This window comes from Cryptomeria japonica, chromosome 6 (assembly GCF_030272615.1).
Source record: "Cryptomeria japonica chromosome 6, Sugi_1.0, whole genome shotgun sequence".
Taxonomy (NCBI): domain Eukaryota; kingdom Viridiplantae; phylum Streptophyta; class Pinopsida; order Cupressales; family Cupressaceae; genus Cryptomeria; species Cryptomeria japonica.
This window is the reverse complement of record NC_081410.1, coordinates 254,473,826-254,492,419: the sequence shown is the minus strand read 5'-3', so window position 1 is coordinate 254,492,419 and position 18,594 is coordinate 254,473,826. Positions and strand designations below refer to the sequence as shown.

The 18,594-nt window shown below is 35.9% G+C and overlaps 1 protein-coding gene across 4 annotated transcripts in view; it reads left to right on the top strand.

Annotated features, from left to right (window-relative positions):
- LOC131037351 (uncharacterized) overlaps positions 1–12,282 on the top strand; it is a 241,535-nt gene extending 229,253 nt beyond the window's left edge. For all 4 annotated transcript variants that reach the window (XM_057969481.2, XM_057969491.2, XM_057969467.2 and 1 more), the window contains 3 exons: positions 11,004–11,089; positions 11,592–11,675; positions 11,819–12,282. In XM_057969481.2, coding sequence (XP_057825464.1) covers positions 11,004–11,089; positions 11,592–11,675; positions 11,819–11,887 — 239 coding nt within the window. In that variant the 3' untranslated portion in view covers positions 11,888–12,282. The remainder of the gene's footprint in view (positions 1–11,003; positions 11,090–11,591; positions 11,676–11,818) is intronic.
- The last annotated feature ends 6,312 nt before the right edge of the window (positions 12,283–18,594 follow it).

Genomic DNA, 18,594 nt, shown 5'->3' with positions numbered 1-18,594 from the left:
GAAGCATGGGCCGACCTCCAGGATATTCAGGATAGAGTTATCTCGTGCCTTAGAGTATTGAAAGGCATGCCTAAACCAGAACTAATTGATGGAAAGATAATTGCTGCAGGGGCCGCATATGATTTCAGCACATGGCATTGGGCATTGGTTGCACGCAGTGAAGTCTTGGAGAAGCTAAAGGCGGAAAGTGTAAAGTCCGAGGAGCAGATTAAAGAAATACAAAACAAACTTCTCCTTGTTACTGCTGATTTGCTTGAAAAGGAGACCATCCGAGAAAGTGATATGTGGCTGGAAAATCTAAAACTCAAAACTTAGGAGATTTTCTTCATTGTCACAGGACCAGTCTTGAAACAAAATTTGACCAAGGCATCAAAATTCTTGTTCATCCGAGATGCCTTCCAAAAACAGGAGCTGAAATGGGAGATTGCATTTGCTGCTTGTGCAGACGACTTGGACGGATGGGAATACAGGACCAATATGCAACAAATGTCACTATTGAAGAGGTCGGCTTGATTGTGTCCAGGTTCATTGAACATACTGCCAATCAACAAGATAAGGATGTGCCTTCCTAGGAAATGGCTATTCATGCCACTTGTCTAGTATGCATTGATTTCTAGTGTTATTTTGGGAAACTCTATCTAGGGTTGTGTTGTCTTAATCTCATCCGTTGATCTTAGATCGATCTCAGCCTTTCATTCATTTTTCAGAACTCTATATAAACTCTTATTCTCTCATTTCATTGTTGTGGAGAGATTTATGAAATTGTTGCTTAGAGCTACTTGAATAATAAAAAGTTCATTTGTAGATTTTGCTTTGAAGTCTTTTGTTATTAAGTGGTTGCATGGTTCCATACTTTCTTCAACAATAGAATAGTTTTGCTTAGAGTAAATTTGCTTTAAAAGTTGTTAGATTAATGAAGGATTTGATAGTTTAGATTGGTGAAACTCTTGCCCATACTTTCTTTTGATGGATGATTTTCGTTCAATGTGTAAAGTTAGCCTGAGCTTATGATGTGGATGCTTTAACTTCTACTTTGAGTAAATATTGTTCGATTGATGGTATTCATAAGTATGAAAATCTTGAGCATAATAACCTTAGAAGATTGCACCCACTTTGCTAGTTGTCCTAGTGTGGCGAAACAAAGTGTTGTTATTGGTTTCACCTAGTTTTTACTGCCTCTTGAGTTCATAGGAGTAGCTTAGAACTTCCAAACCTTCATCCTTTTTATCCTTTTTTGAAGTCTAAAACTGAAAAACAAAAAAAGAGAAAGCATTCATTGCTATATTCATTTAAGTTCCAACTTGTGAATGATATTTGGTGAGTGTAAGTCCCCTTTGTATTTCAGCATACATAACCAAGGAAGCTATCCAACATAAAGTCGCCCATTCGCACATATAGACCTTGGAGTCACCTTGCGGTCTTTCTTGCAATCTTGGCACAAATAGTGATTTTGTTCAGGAGAGGATAGAGTATCCTTGGATGTTTTGTTCTAATGTTCAGTGAATGATAAAACGTACACCAACAGGTCCTCATTGCCCCAACTTCCATTGCCTACCCTTAGGAGTGACCTCCTCTTATCAAACCTGCAAATCACATAAAATTAGAGATCATGTCAAATTAAGAGATTATAAAGGTTATATATCATGTGTGTTTGATGCTCATTTGTTTGTTTTGTAGGAGGTGAAGAAAGAAATCAAAAGGACCAGGTTGGAGGAAGATTGGAACAAGTGCCCTAAGGAGGAAATTTCAACATCAACGTCAAGATACAAGGAAGATGTCTTCAAGAGGACTTCATAGGCAAGCACAATGGTATCAAGGAAGGTGATTACACAAGAAGCATTCACTTATACAAGGACATGATTCATAACACCAACAACATGAAGGGAATCATAAGGAAAGAGTTTCAAAAGAGTGAAGAAGCAGCTATGACATCAAGGATTCATTCCAAGATAGTCTCAAGATCCAAAACTAAGAGGAAGTCAATATCTACACCTTGCACCGAGACATTCAAGAGGATAGTTCCAGAAGAGTTAATCAAAGTTAGAAGATCATCATCATCACTGTTGAAGCTGGATAATGTTGAGTATCAAGAAATGTTTTTCAATAGTCATTCATGATGATGAATCCACTCCACAAGTGCAAGTTGAGGTGGCATCCTAGTCACCATTCCATCAATCAAAGGGTTCCACATCAACATGTCCAAATGCAATGCGCCTGACTCGTCCATGAGGGCACAAACTCCAATGCACCTACCCCCACTATCTATTGGTCGAATATTCTAAAGAGGACACGTGTTCAATGAATTTAATTATTTCATTGGCTATAATGAAGTTTGTTGTAACAAACCCTAATTAGGGTTTCATTGTAAAATCTTGGCCATTGATGGAGATTCAATCTTGGCCGTTCATTTTAATGAGCTCTCTCTATAAAGCTCAATCTCTTCATTTGTAAAAGCTAATAGTTAAGAGTCAATAGAGAATAGTTAGTAGTCTAGTAGCAGATAGCAGCTAGGTAGAGTAGGAGGAGAAGGCAGAGATTGTTGCCAAAGTTATAAATAAACTTCTTTTTCATTGAAGTTATGGTGGAATGTGTTGTTTCTTTACAAAGTGCATGGTTTCTTGTTGGATCTTCATGTTAGCTAATGATAATTAGATGGATGAAAGAAGTTGTGAATGATTAATGATGAAATTCGTTTGTCCACACCACTAGCCTCTTGCTGATTGTAAGGGTGCCTTGCGTGGTCAACTGGAACTATATGAGCTTAACTTCAATTGCTACTTGCCTCATAGATATGCATTGTCTTAATGGTATCTATGTTGTTGATAGTGATTTGAACAACATTTTGCTCTCCTTAGAAGATCGCACTAGCTTTGTGGAGATGTTTTATGATGGCAAAGCAGAGCTTAGTTGAATTTCACTCAATCATTCATTGTCTCTTGCATTCTTAGGATTAGACTAGACTCCCTAAACCCTATGCCTTTTGCCCTTTTTTATTCTCCGAGCAAGTAGATAGAATCTAAGTTCCAACAATTCAAGTATTCATGTACAACGTAAGTCCCCTTGTGATTCCAGCATTATCACATCAAACCATTGAGCTTATCCACACGTCATGACCCGACATTGAAGAACCTTGGAGTTATCCCAAGTGATCCTTATGCGAATCTTCAGCATTTGAGAGACTTTGTTCAAGAGAGGATAAGATACCTTGGTAAATTATTTTGTGTTTGCATGTGCATAAAAAACACATCAATGGGTACCCTAGGTGGAAAGGTAGGCATAAGAGGCCTCGAATTGATGGTTCTAGTTTGCTGATTTTGAACTCCACCATGTACTGAGTTCTCTCCTTGGCCATTATTGCCTCCGTTGTTACGTCCCTTATTATTTGCACCAATATTTATCCCCATTTGATGAGCCATCATTTCTGTTAATAACTCCAAACGCTGATTTGTTGTTGGGCCCTTTGTTCTCTAGCTCGTTGTCCTCTAACTAACGCATCCAACAAATTAAAAAATCTCTCTTCTCCTTGATTTCAGGTATTCTTATCACCCATATTTTTTGTAGCTTGTACTTTTGTTGCTCTCTGTTCTTCTGCAACCAAATTATTGTTTGACCTGTTTCTGCGTGTGTTATAATGGTGTGTAAATTGTGGCTGATCAAACCTTGACATATCACTTTTTTCATTTTGTAACCTCCAGGATGGCAGGATACATTGTTTTGATACCATTGTAATTCGCAAATCTGCTTTGTGTTTTTTTGTTTTGTTTTTGAATGTGTTTTTGACTTGTTTTTTGCAATATAATCAATGACAATAATAGTGCAGATAAGATATAATAATTGAACACTTTTTCAGCTCATAAAATGACTAATATTAAAAAATAACACAGCTGAAAATTCTAGATTTAATTTTTGATCTGAAAATACATTTTTTTCTCAAAAATAACAACCCAGTTGATAAAAACACACTACACATCTAAATCAAACATACTCATAAAATGCAATGATTTTGCTTGAGCTGCTCACAAAATCACCAAAATATCGCTCAAAAGTGAATGCCAACCCTCACAATCTGCTCCAAAGGCTGTGCTAAAGGTATGCAAGAAAGTGCAGGTCCAAAACGCTCCAAAACAGCAAGTGTAAACTCCTCAAAACCCTAGACCACCCATCAAAAGAGTGTATGGCCAGCAAGGGAGAAGATACAACTAGCAAAATAGAAAATATACCCTCCTCAATCTTCTGCAAAATTGTTCATTTAAATCTGATATTCAATAAGCTCTGCGAATTTGAAAATGTAGACTCCAATATGCCCAAATGTGACCTCTGATTGAAATCACCAGATTATTCTCTAGATTGTATCTCTCAACAACGTGGAGAATGTTGCCTACAAGAGTTTCGTCTTCACAAACCAAAGAGAAGAAGCAATCTCCTCAAATCAGAAGTAATATAAAAAATCAATACTCAACATTGTCCAAATGAGAGCCCCAATCCTCCTTTTATATTTTTTAGGCTTTTTGGCTGCTTTTTTGTTTTTTCGCTATTTTTTCGAGAATGTTTTTTGCCTTTACATTACTTTTTTGAAAAATCACATTTTTTTGCTTTTATTTAATAAAAATCACTTCCCTTTTTAACCTCCCAATATAGCATTAAATAATAAAGGCCCATCCATAAAAATAAATCACCTTTATTTCAATAATTGGCTTTTGTAGTCCCTTCATTAAATAAATTAAAATAACGATAAAGTTAAAAGGCTGTATTAACTTATAACTTGATAAGTAGGAGATATTTTCTACAAGTCAAATTATGATATTGCTATCAGTATTCAACTATGTAGTTTTTGAGTCAAACTCATTGACCCATGTTTCATTTGTAGTGGTTCACAAGAACCCGTCTCTCATGAGAATGAATGATCCACTTAGCACTCATTGCATCTAGGTGATGCATCCACTTAGTACTGGGATGGGTGACCTCCCCGGAAGGCCCAATGCTTCACCTCTTTGAGCATCACCTAGATGCAATGAGTGCTAAGTGGATCATTCATTCTCATGAGAGATGGGTTCTTGTGAACCACTACTCATGAAACATTGGTCAATGAGTTTGACTCAAAAACTACCCAGTTGAATCTAGATAGCAATATCATAACTTATAACTTATCGTTATTTAATTTAATGTCCTTGGACTATATCAAAAGCCAAGATGATCATAAAAAATGAACGACAATACTAAAAATAGCAAGCATGCCAACTGGCCATCGGTGCTCATAACTGACTTGCTAAAAATATTAAGTGTGGAAGTATTAACTTGAGAAGGCTCCAAAAAAGAGCGTTACGCTCATCCAACTGTTAGAATATGAAATTACACTTGATATTGCCTCCAAGATTCCCTAACTCTAATTAATAGCCCATGGGAATCAATTGTATAGGCTAACGAATCCGCCATGCTGAACTGGCTTAGGAAGGGGACATTACATTGAGATGTGGGGGCCTACGAAGAAGGGAAATTTTTTTTTTAAAAAAAAGAGGTTGGAGAGTCTTTTTTTAAATTGTTGTTTTTTGTTGGAAATGGCCATCCGACCCTGGGACAGTCAGGGGACATCACAGACGTCCCTGCTTATCTTGGGGATGGCTGGCCGTCCCCTTTTCTTTTTTGGGACATCCCCAATGTTTTTGCTAAAAATGGGGATATCTTAGGGACATCTGTTAGGCGTTTCCCCATCCCCAAAATGTACCAAAAATGGGGACACTCCAAAGAGGTTTGGGACACATCCATGGGTTTCCGTAGTGTTGATATGGCCATAGATAAATGAATTAATCCTGGGTATTAAACTTGCATGGATCTGAATTAACCACTAATTAATCACCTGCAGAATGCTTTTAGTAGATTTGCGAAGTGCTGGAGCAACTTACAATGACTGATATGCACAATTTTCAGATTTGCAATAATTGCATTTGAATGGAAATGGTGAATGTACAGCTGTAGGAGTATTGTATGGTTAATGTTAGGGAAGTTTCTAACTGAAGAAGCACTGTAGCAGCAACAATGGCTAGGCAAATGATCTAGGGAGGTCATGTGGCCGCTAGGAACAGTCAATTAGAGGTTGCACAACAGTCCCAGCCCTTCCAAATTGTTGATAACAGTCAATAAAATGTATGCAAACAGCGAAAGATGCTGATGCTGTATACCCAAAGTTCTGTTGTAATCTTCTTCAATGCTGGTATGCCCAAATATGGCCAGAAAACTAATAAGAACAGCAATGGTTGGGGCAAAACTGACCTCCCAAACTATGGTACTGCCAAGGAAAGTGGCTGGAAATGTTGTCATGACAATAAATGATGACAAACCCTCTCCGGAAACCCTCCAAAGTGATGGCACTGTCACTAGAATTGTTAAATGTGCAACATACAATGATAAATTCACCTCCTCAATGCTGGATACTCAAGTTTATGGCTGCATATGCTAGTCGCTCCACTAATGATGAATAATTAATCTCAAAAATGCTGATTTCATTGTAGGGACACCATAGCAGCAACATGTAAACTTGAAACTTGGCCAAAAATGTTAATGTCACATAGCAACACTTTAGCAGCGACAAAATTTGTCGAGAACTCTCAGATGGTTAGGGTTTTCAGTCTTCATTTTGAGTAAGTGTTCAGAAATATAATGGAAGCATAATCAGAGTGCACCACAAAAGTTATATGATAAGTTTTTTTGTTGTTAAAATCTGCAAATTGCTTGAAAGGTGTGTGGCTGAAATGAGGGAGTCATATTACAAGTTTTTAAAGCTTGCCATTACATACATAGGTATTCACCTATAATCAGGAGGGATAATTTTCAAATTAATAGTCTATGATTACACACACTGTGTGCTAGTATACACATGTAAGTTTTCGAAAAACATTCTGTGAGTGCACTGTGAAGCATGCATCATACAAGGGGAATAATAAATTTTGAAGTTAAACCCTACAAACTAGTATAAAGAGACAATAGAAGTTTGAAGTAGGAAGTTTTGGCACCATAGTTCATTGGTGAATGCTAGGTAATAAAGAGGTGGGTTTTTTTTCTTAGTTGAAAGTTGCAGGCAGGTATGAAAGTGTGGACCTAAACTCACAGATGAAGGTAGAAGCATATGCTCGGGAGCAGGAAATTGTGTTTTTGCCAAGTTAAAATCACAGCCTTGTTGATTGTCATGCACCTTTGTATAGGGCCAATTGAATTATGTCTGAAAGGTTGTGACTGGTGTTCAAAGGTGCATTTTTCCATGTGGAAATGTGATTTTTCTAAGGCAGAACTCAGCTATTTATAGAAGTGCTCTATATGGTGAAGTAAATAAGTGTTAAAAAAGCAAAAATGGAAGGTGGAAAAAGAAGAGATTATATATAGGAGTATAGAATGACTGAAAATAGCTTTTCATGCCATTCTCCTTCCATTGCTTAATACTTCTAAACCTTGGCTAGGTCAGATCCATAGTGAGAGCTTGAACATCAGTCTTGCAGCAATTTCCATTGATGAGCTATCCACAGGAGCACTCTATATCAGAATTGCAGATCCACAGTAGTGCATTCAGTCATTTTGGTTGCTTTTGAAGATCAAATTTAGTCACTCACTGACCTACAGCAGGGGTGTTTATCATATCGGCAGTGTACAGCAGTGATTTCTTGGGGATTTCAAGAGATTTTATCATTTAAAATTTAATCTAGCAGATAATAGCATGTTTACAAAACACAAAGAACAGATTTTCAGTGAACAGGGACAGATATCATCCTTTTTTAAGCATATTTGATGAAGTGTCTGCAGATTTTGATTGATAAAGAGGGTTTTCGTCATTTTCATAATGCTTCACATCCTAAAAAATCGTATTTTCATATGTGCTGAGCACCTAAGGTTTTCAAGAGATTTCTCAGTTCTTATATTATTGTTTCATCATAATATTAGCAAGCTTACAAATGGGTATCGGCAACTGGTGAAGATCATATTGGAGTTTTTAGCATTCGAACAGTCCTCATGAGGTTTCTTTCATCACAAAATCAAACAGTAAGAAGTTGTCATTTCTTCCATTCTTCATTTCAAGTGTTTTAAGGTCAATAGTTTGATTTTCATCAATGGAGATTAAAAAGTTTAGTGTTACAAAGCTTGCAGAGATGACGAGGGATAAATATTAGAGAGTTTTTATATCATTCAAGTTGGTGTATTTTCAGCTACAGTTTGGAGTGAAGGCCGATTGAATTAGGGTGAAATCAGACTCAAGTACATCTTTAGAGGGTTCACCTTAGTCAGAACAAGAAACTTTGTTAGAATCATCATCTTGAGACAACTATCTAAATTGTCTATTTTTAGCTGAGATATATATAGCTTGTGCTGTTTTTAGTCATCATTATTTTTGAGAAAATGGACATATTTCTAGAAGGTCTATTGTTAGTTTGTAGTTATCCTTATCAAGAGTTTATCTAAAGATTGCTTGAATCAGGGTTTGGTATTTGTGGACAAAATTACGTAATAAGCTTGCTTTGCATGCAAGCAAACTATTGTTAATATAGAAGTTGTAGTTGGCTTTTTATTTACTTTTCATGTAGTATTTGGTAAATTCTTATAAATAAGTGATCTTAGGCATTTTGTGTTATTGTGCTTTTATGAGTTGAATATTGCTTAGCATTTACTGAAAGCTTTGTATTGTGCTCGCTGTTAAGTTGTTTGTTGCATCTATGTGGTGTTTAGTGTATAGCATCTTGTGTATGTGTTCTAAGGTAAATTAAATCGCTTCTAATAAGCCTGCAAGTTTAGTATTGCAAGTTATCTCAAAGTTGGAGATTGTGACTTTGTACATGATTCCTCAATTAGATTTACCGATGTGCACATGTCCTTGTGTTTAAATCTATTTAATCTTTTTGTTTACTCTCATCTTTTTAGTCTCTACTTTTAGCTAGAAGGGGTGAACACCTTTTAGGTTGTTTATTTTCAATTAAAAAGCAAAGAAACCTCTTGCCTTGTGCAGTAATGCCAAATCGCCTTGTGCGCTAGCTTGAGAAACAAAATGATAGATTTTATTTTAAGTTTGTTTGTATTGCATGCTCAAAGATGCACCTTTTGTTTTGTTCACTATGTGTGAAACACCCAAGAAAACACACATACAAATTGTAAATAGCAATTATATATGGTTCAGATTAGGGTTTTAGGTTTATTTTTGTCACTAGAAGTGTCCTCTTCTAATTCAAAGAGTGGTTGTACCATACATCTCTTCTGTTTTACTAAGAATAATTAAAATCTCAGCACTCCTTAAAGCTGTTGTTCCCTCATTTTCCTATAACTGTGCCTGTTTGCTGTGTACTCTTCATTCTATCATGTGCTTTCTTTGTTGATGCAACGTTGTTTCTTACTGCTATGTATTCCTTGTCGTATACTTTCTTCCCTGCTGCATCCTTCCACTTATTTTCTTTGAGATAAATCATAATATAGGGGATTAGACAATGAAGCTGCCTATGTAGTCACCATTTTTTCTTGGTCTGAGAGTTATTACTTGGCTCCTTCCATCATTCACATGATTATCTCCTTATGTTTTTTTCTTTCACTTCAAGGTCAAACAACTTGCAAATTGGAGCATATCCTTGGACCAACAAAACACATTCAAGACTCAGGGTCCACGAGAACATCACAACCTTTATAGTGTTTTTCAATACTTTACATGGCTCTAATGCCATATGAAGGAGTAAAGAAGGTCCATCTATCTCAGGCCAGTAAGAAAATTTATTGAACAAAAGAAGAAATTACAATGGGCGTCCATAGGAAAATTACCCATTTAAAATATATTACATTGCACAAGGATGACAACTCATAGAAAGCCACCCATCACACCCTTCCATTCTAAAATTTTATTTTTCACTAAACTGATAGACAAGTGAATTTCAGAAGTTTAGACATCTTCTTGAAGTGCAACAAAAATAACACTTGAAGTTTGGATCATAGTGGGTATGTAGGATAATTGATTCAGAACAAAATTAGTATTAATTTTAGACATCAGTAATGTTTTATAAATTGTTAGTGAAGCAAGCATCTCATTTGAGGTGCCTTCAAATTGGGAAGTTAGAGAAATAGGAAACAAGATTTCAGAATGGAAGAGAAATGTGAAAGGTCATGATACTTGGCTTTCTATGGGTTGTGATCCTCCTGCAATTGAATAATTTTAAACGGGTAGACGGCCTGTGGATACGCACTGTAATTTCTTGTAAAATTTTCTTGCCAACTGGACCTTGGGAGATCTCCAATTCCTTGAGCATATATCTTTTATGGTATTTTTGTGAATACTCATTTTGCTAGATTACAGGTTTCTCAAGTTTTTTTTAAGCTAATTGAATAATATGTAGCTCATTTTATGTTGTCAAGGTTTTGGTGCACTATGTTTGGCAGTCCCATATCTACGTTATTCAACTAATTAACATGTATTTTTAGGTTACTCTATTTTATTTTCCATGGTCACAATCTAAGCTATATTGATTTAGATTAGATCTTCATTGACCCCTAAAATTTTTGACTAATAAAGTGACCCTCCTTATAGCCTCTCTCATATATAACTTCAAGTAGAAGCATCTTATATTATATGTTTCTGAAGATTCCTAATTGAGATATGGGTACAGGAAAATGCTCTACATACCTAGCCATTTTGAATTCTGTTTAGGAAAGCATATCCTTTCTAAGTACTTTATTTTTCGAGAGTTGGAGAAATATTGCTCTATTTCTTGTGTAAATAAACACTGACGTGTACACTTCTTTGAAGTACTTGTTGGAAGACTAAATTTCTACTCCAAAATGTTATGCATTTGCTTTCAAAGCATTGTACTGATAAATTGAGAATGCAGATGAAAAATATTGTTCCCCATTATTTACAATGTTAATGGGTCCCTGTTTTGAGGCATGACAAACTCTAGCTTTATCTAACAAACATTATTGGAAAATTAAAATACCCACAACTGCCTTTTTCTCTTGAACATGAAAAAGTATTATGGGTTTTTCTTGTGTAGGAATGCGAATTGGTGCCAAAGCTGTGGATTCTTTCCCATCTCTAGTCGAGGGGAGGGCTGTCGGTTTCTATCGTGATTATCCACAGGTATGGTTGGTTTGTTAATAGTAATACTGAAGCATTCAAAGAAACCATTAATTGTCTCTGTTTTGAGATTGACTTGGATTAGTGTATAATAAAGCTTTTCGATCTTTATAAATGTTATTTCGCTTGTAATTGCAAATCTAGAATGCTGACTAATCTTTGAACTTTTATCATGGAAAGATGAAATAATAATCATTTCTATGTTTGAGTTCATGACTTTTATCATGGAAAGACCAAATAACAATCACATCTATTTTTGAGTTCACTCTCGAGCACACACATTTGTCACTTCAAAGGAAGGATACTCAGGATAACGAATCTATGCACAGGGTAGATAACAATTTATTAACCTTAAGTTCTTGTTTATCACTAATGTACTTTGACCAATTTTATAATGTTGCAACATTTCCCAAATTTGTATAGTTCATGTCTTTCAAGAACAGTGCAATCTTGTTTGTTTATTTAATTGAATACATCTATCCTGTCTGTCATGTTTCTTTATCAGCGAGCTGCCGATCCTCTCAAAGTATTCATAGCAGCTGTGAACAAAGCAGGCAGATTCATCAATGTTGAGGATGATCGTGAACAGGTACATTTGGGTATTGCATTTGCTTTGAAAATTCTAATCGAGAAATTTCCTCACCACAGTTCGTCCAATTTGAAACCTTTGTTTTATTTTATGTACCACTAAAATCAGCGTTGCTTAGTATTTGTTGTCAATTTAATGATCAGGTTATGGTGGAACTTCCTAAAGCCATTCAAAAGACAAGCTTGCTTTTGGCTGTTCTTGCAGTGGAATAACTTCCAATTTCAAAAATTTCTCATGCCTGAAGTAGGTGTGGTAACTTTATGATTGGTCTTTATGGGCACACCTACCTTAGCAACCTTTTAAGAAATTTGTATGGGCCCATTCAGTTTTAATACAATATACAGTATGTTTGTTCATAGCATTTAGAAAGACATTGAGAATTTCAAGTATTTTCTGTTCAAATAGCTAACTTGATGAGTGTGGCCTTGAAAATTTAAAATTTTCAATAGACAGTCTCTTTCTTTTTTCCTTCCAAATTTAGTCATATAATTTAAACTTGAAATGAATTGCTATCCTTGACATCTACATATTTAATTTTCTGTGGACGTATTCTAAGGGCATATTTGCCAGTGATATGTTTATATAAATTTTAATCAATTTTGTTTAATAGTGTAGTGAGTCTCCTTGGCAGGAGTTTTTTTTCATCCAAGTGCGGTGGAGGTGTTCGATAATATCATTACTAATCTTTGAACTAGCTATAGACATATTTCGAGCATAGACACGTGCTCATTAATAATTATGTTTGAACATCAATTTGAGGATTTTGAACTTAATAATAATTGATGAATGGGGAAGACTGATGGATTCTTAATCTATCAGAAGCAACTAGACTCGCACCAAATTTAATTCCCTAGTGCTTGAAAATTTACACATCGATAAGACATGGGCAAGACCTAGGAACTTCATATATCATCTTGGAAAGAAGTTTTTGAATCTCTAATTGAGAGGGTTCAAAACTACGATTGAAAGAATCTAGATTCTTGAGAATACAAGAACAATGCATTTGTAAGAGAAAATTCAGTCTTTTTCTACGGGTTAACTTATAGCCCATGTCTAGTGAATTCATAGGGCAGCTCAAAAGGTGTAGAAAACTGTTGAGGCAGATTATACTCAATTTGTAGAATTCTCTTTGAATTCCCATATACAAAAATTGAAGACCCATTAATGCTAGCTAATCAGAAGTGTTAGTGGAAGATTCCAAAATCTTGTTGGGAGAAACAAAATAGATGCTTGTCAATAATCCATGGTAACTAATGAACATGGCCCTAATTCTGTATCAATTGTGGAAGAATTTCCTAGTCTATTGCTCAAGAATTTGGGGTTCATTGTATAGTTGTTGTACAAAGCATGTAACATGCGGTAAGAACTATGAATTGAGTTTACAATGGATTTTTCTGCATTCAAAGCCCTAGTAACAACTTCCTACGTATGTGTTCAGAATGTTGGGTCCTCTTGCAAGGGTGTTGGTGTCGTCAATTCATATGACGAGGAAGGCGACATGTATGACTCAAGAGATTGATCTGGCTGTTTGGGAGAATGATTGGGTTGAGGAGGATGAAATGCTTTTTGACATTCTCTTGGAGGCTCATTTGAATGCTTTGGGGGGTATGGACGATGGGTTAGATGTGTCCTCAGATGGGTGATACTTCTTGGAGGAGGTTGTTGAGGATGAATCGTTGTTTTCGTTGTGGATGGAGGCACAATAAAATGTTCACTGGAGCTCGGTTCAGAGGAAGGTTTCTACTATTGCTTCACTTGGTCTCACTAGGTCTCAGTCGTGTGCTCTTGGTAGCTCTTCTAGGAGGGGATTTATGCTTCCCTAGCACAAGAACCTTGTGGCATTGTTTTCCCCTAACCTTGTGCAGGGTGAGCTTTCTCCTCTTCAGTATTTTGCAAGCTTGTAGATTGTTCATCCTACTCTGGCTCCCTTGCTGGAACCAGTTCTCATGCTTTCCCCTATTGCTAGTGTGTGTGATGCAGATGTTGAGCCTTCCCTTTGTCTTAGTGTGGGCTTTTGTATAGGTTTTCCTTCTTAGGTGGAGGTTCTCGTTCTTCTTTTTGCCAATTAGGTTGTTTTGGAACGTGTGATTCAAGATTACAATGCTGTGGAGGTCCCCCCTACCATGGATCCTCAAACTTTTTTCTTCGAGAATGTTGCTCTTACTATACTTGATGTATGAGTGGACAAAACTTCTATAGGCTTACATTCTGCTCTTATAGGGCGGTTCCCTAGTCGTACACTAAACATTGATTTTATTCACAACTAGACATCTAATTGTTAGCTTGCTTCAACTCTGTTGAGTGACAACCTTGATGAACAAATTCCTTTTATTATCCTTCCAATCCATTAAGGGTTGCACCAAAGTTCTTTAGGAAGGTCCCTAGTTTTGTTGGTAAAACATTTCTTCATTAAAAAAGATGGTATACTATTTTTGATGCTACCATGATTAATATGGTTTCTATCTAGGTTTGTCTCCTAAAGCTCCCTTTGGAGTTTTGGGATGAAAGTATTATTCATGATATTTTTGATGTTATTGGTACCATTGGCGATGTCACAATATCTAGAACAAGGTTTCTTTTTGCTAGATTGTGTGTGTTAATATTGGTATGCAATTGCTCAACAATGTTAAGCTATGCTCCAAACTAGGTGTTTGGGAGTAGGAACTTCAATATGAGACTTATTGGTTGTACCACTTCCACGATGTTGGGCATTTCTCCTTGTTATGCGAAGATATTCATGATGAGTTGCACTCCAATGGAGTGTTGGAAAATATTGGGAGTGACCTCATGGGTAACGTTTTAGGTTCCTCATGCAAGGAACAAGCAGTGTTTCAAAGCCCCTCTTTCGAGAACAATGTTCTTGAAAGGTAGTTTGGTCAACACTTGGTTGTCTTCTCCCTTTTGTGGGCAGGATGGTGTTGGAAACCATGGAAAATGAGCACATTAATGTTGCAAAGGTCCTTCAAGAGATGGAAAGACATTCCATTCTTTACTTGCCCCTCTTCAAAGGCCTTTGGTGAAGTTTGGTTTCAAACAACCTTGACAAAACTATTTGCTGGTCCTTGTTGAAATTGTTGATTTTGTTGGTTTCCGTCTCCTTTTGTTGGACAAGATTTGATAGCCTATTGGTCTATTCTATTGTTGGTTTTGGGCCTTGTTCCATTTTCTTGTTGATCTCGTTGTAAAAGGTTTTGGGGTCCTATCAAAACCCATATTTGGTTCATAGCTCTAATCATATAAGACAAGCTTTTGGAGAACATCTACAATGTTCTAATGCAAAAGGATTTTGTGTTGCTACATATCTAGATAATAAAAACTTCATCTCATAGTTTGTCATTTTGAAATTTTCTAAATTTCACAGTTTCCTATTGGAGGATGGGTTTTGGGGTGGGGGGACCAAAGGCCTAGGTTTGGGGATAGTAGGGGTACAATAGTGGGGACAGTGCAAATATTAATAGTACTTAAAAATTTAGTTATAAAAAGATATATAAGAATTAAGTATACAAACTACAAATGAAACTTTGTGTACTAAATAAACTAAAGCATAGAAACATCGCAATGATTGTATTGAAATTTGAACATTAATAATGGTAGGTGGAGGTTTAGGGGTTCTGCCTCACCATTAAGTTCAAATTAAGGCCTTCTAAATCACACAAACTTTTTGACAAATGTCATTTTCACTATTTTAGCAGTTTTTTTGTTTACAACACCAAGTCTTTACTATATTTGAAACATAGGAGTGATTTGAAATGAGGTGAAGAAATTAGATGTCTATTTATAAGTTTTTTGTGAGTGCTTAGCATTTTGGTGGGGCCTATAGACCATTAGGGTTAGGTTTTGTGGCATATAAATCGTAAACACTTTTTGATTTTTAAAAAATATTGACTTTTTCGTATCCATCCCATGGGGATGCCTGCAAGTCTTGCAAATGGTTGGGAGACTCCTAGGAGTTCTTTGGATGTCTCTGAATCCCCAAGCCATTCTCAAACCAAGAGAAAGATGTCCTAGAAATGTCCCCAGATCATGAATGATGGTGGTAGGATGGTGAGGGAATACCCCCTCCAAGTTCTAGAGTTGTCCCCATTTTGAAAATGTGAGGATTTTGATAGGATACATTCTTAAAGAACACTACAAAATATTTTACATTTTATTACATTTTTCAATACTTGTAAATATTTTGAAATGAATTACAAATTATTTTTGACACTAAGCATAGTTTTTGGGCTTGCTCATTTATATTTTATAAGTCTTCATAGGCTTATGATTTTTTTCTTAAACTTGTAATGCTCATCGTAAGGGTATGCTAGTAGTCACTTCGACACATGCTAGATGCTAAACTAGCATACCTATATTTTGAAAAAAATGTAAAAGACATAGAAATATATCACATTTGTTCATTATTCCACATAAAAAAATATTATATTAAAAGCTTGGTCATGTTCTTCAAGGATTGGGAAAAACCTTTCAAATTGCATGGTGGCTTCAATTGTGAAATGCTCCCAACCTCGTGGGACCAGGTATGCCTCATGATCATGAAGCTTTTTACCCTTGAAGGTAGGTTTAAAGTTTACTATTATTACCATCTGGCTCTGTAGAACCACTTTCCCTACAGTGCCCTCATTTTCTTTTTGTTCTTCCTGCTCAATTCCCTTGAGAGTTTTATTAAAGATGCTATGGATGTCACTAAGAACTCTGACAAGAAACCCATTTCGTTGCACCAAGGTCTTATCTTTATACTTTATCAGTTCCACTTTGCTTTATGATCTCCTCAAGCCATCTCTGTTATGGAAGCCCCTATGCACTCTGAATCCCCTCCACCTATGACTATCCTTAATTTGCATGGTAAAAATGACTGAGAATCCCTCATGCTTGCAAAGCCATCAATAAGACTCCTTTTGCCACCTCAACCTCCAACTCGACCACCCCTAATGATGTTAAAGCCACCCCTTTTGCTTTTGGCCTCCTCTCCTCGGCATATGGGGCCCAAAAGTAGTTGGCCACCACACCTTCTCCTAGTGAAAAAGGTAAAGGGCGCCTGCCAGCCAAAAAAGCGAAGCTCTATCCTCAGATTGGAGAAATTGAGAGCGAAGGGGAGGACAAAGGTGTGGGAAACATTAATCTCCACAAATCTAATAGATTGGTTGTTAAACCAAGGTTAAATTCAAGGATGATATGAACACAAATGACTCCATTGAAGTCCTTGATGTGGTGGAAGTGATAGATGAATATGTGGAGGAAAGTTCGGGGAAGATTGCAACCTCTGAGAGCCCCTTGGACTTGATTGAAGTTGCACGTCTATTTGGGGGTGAGATCCCACATGAAAAGATTCGCCTGGCTAAAGCAGGTCAAAATTGCATAAGTGTGCTACCACTACGGAGGATCTAGCTAAGCTGCAGGTGAAAGTTTCAAACCTTGAAAGGAAGCTGGTTAATGTCACAAGATTTAGTTCTAAAGTCGTGCACAACTCGGCAACGACTCTGTGTTTTCTATAGAAGGTCTTGGGTGATGTTGCCATTGATAAGGGAAATTATAAGGAGCTCTTTAAATTCCTTACTAAGAATTGGGGCAAATTGTTTGCTTAATTGCTCGTTTTGTTTTTTTGATAGTTCTAGTCGTAGTCTGTTACACTCTGATACTACTTTAAAATTGTTCTACTATAAGGTTACTATATGTTTTGATATGGGTTCTAGTTTAGGGTGTTGTTAACAGCCTATTTTGTTGCCTGAGTTGTTTGTTTCTATAGGGTCAACACCCTTATTTTGCTGCAAAAAAATTAAATCATTATTATATTATGATATTGTAATTAATGTTATATTATTATTATATTTTAATATATTCCTATTATTACAATTTTATATTTCTATTAAACTTTACAAAAGCAAAAAAAACTCTTAAAACTTAATTATTATTATATTTTTTAAATTTCTATTAAACTCTTTACAAAAGTGAAAAAATTATGAAAACTAAATTATTAGTATTATATTATCATATTATCATATTTATTTTTATCCTTATTGAAAAAAAGATTCTATGTACATAGACTTTCAATCGTTCATGCTGCAACTGTCATATGCCTTTGAACAAAATTAAAAAACAATAGATATCCATGATTTTGTGTATACTTGAAAAGACACATTTTTTTTTAATATCATAAAGATGCCTTTTTGCATAGAATATAATACCATAGGAATGAAGAAGAGTTGTTGATCTGATGTTAGGATCTATGACTGTTGCATGTGAAATGTTAACTTTTGCAACGATTAAATGAAGGTCTTAAAATTACAATCAAATTGTTTAAATAAACATAATAATTAAATAACGATAGATTGTACAGAAGAGGGAAAGAAGAGAGAAGACAAAACACAAGTTGATAATGGAGTTCACCAATTGGCTACGTCTCCAGGTCCCTCCAATGGAGTGGTCGATCCTTGATTCAGCTCCAGAAAATGCTTACAAAGCACCTCAATGGTTACAAAGACTCCTTATGTCTCCTTGGACGATAATGAATTACAAAGTCCTTCTCCCACGTACAACAAGCTTGAATTCAAGCTCCCAATGCACAAAGATGAACCATTCACTATCAAACACCCAAAAGAAATTTTCTCACCGAATATCCAATCTTCAACTCTCTCCCAATTTCCACACAATTCACTACTCCCCCTAGCTCACAACTTACCCCCATTTTATACAATTTTACATGCTAAAATTGGGTTTATTCCCCATATCTCCCATTTACAACAATAAATCTTCTTATCTCCAATATCTCCCAAATTTAAAAGTATATCTTTAAAAATACCTTATAAAATGGGGCTTATTAATTTTAATTGGCTTACATAATTTTAGCCCCCATTCCTTCTTATTGGGTCCATTTATCTTGTTTGGTTTATGGTGAATAATAGGGGGAATCACATGGTGTAGT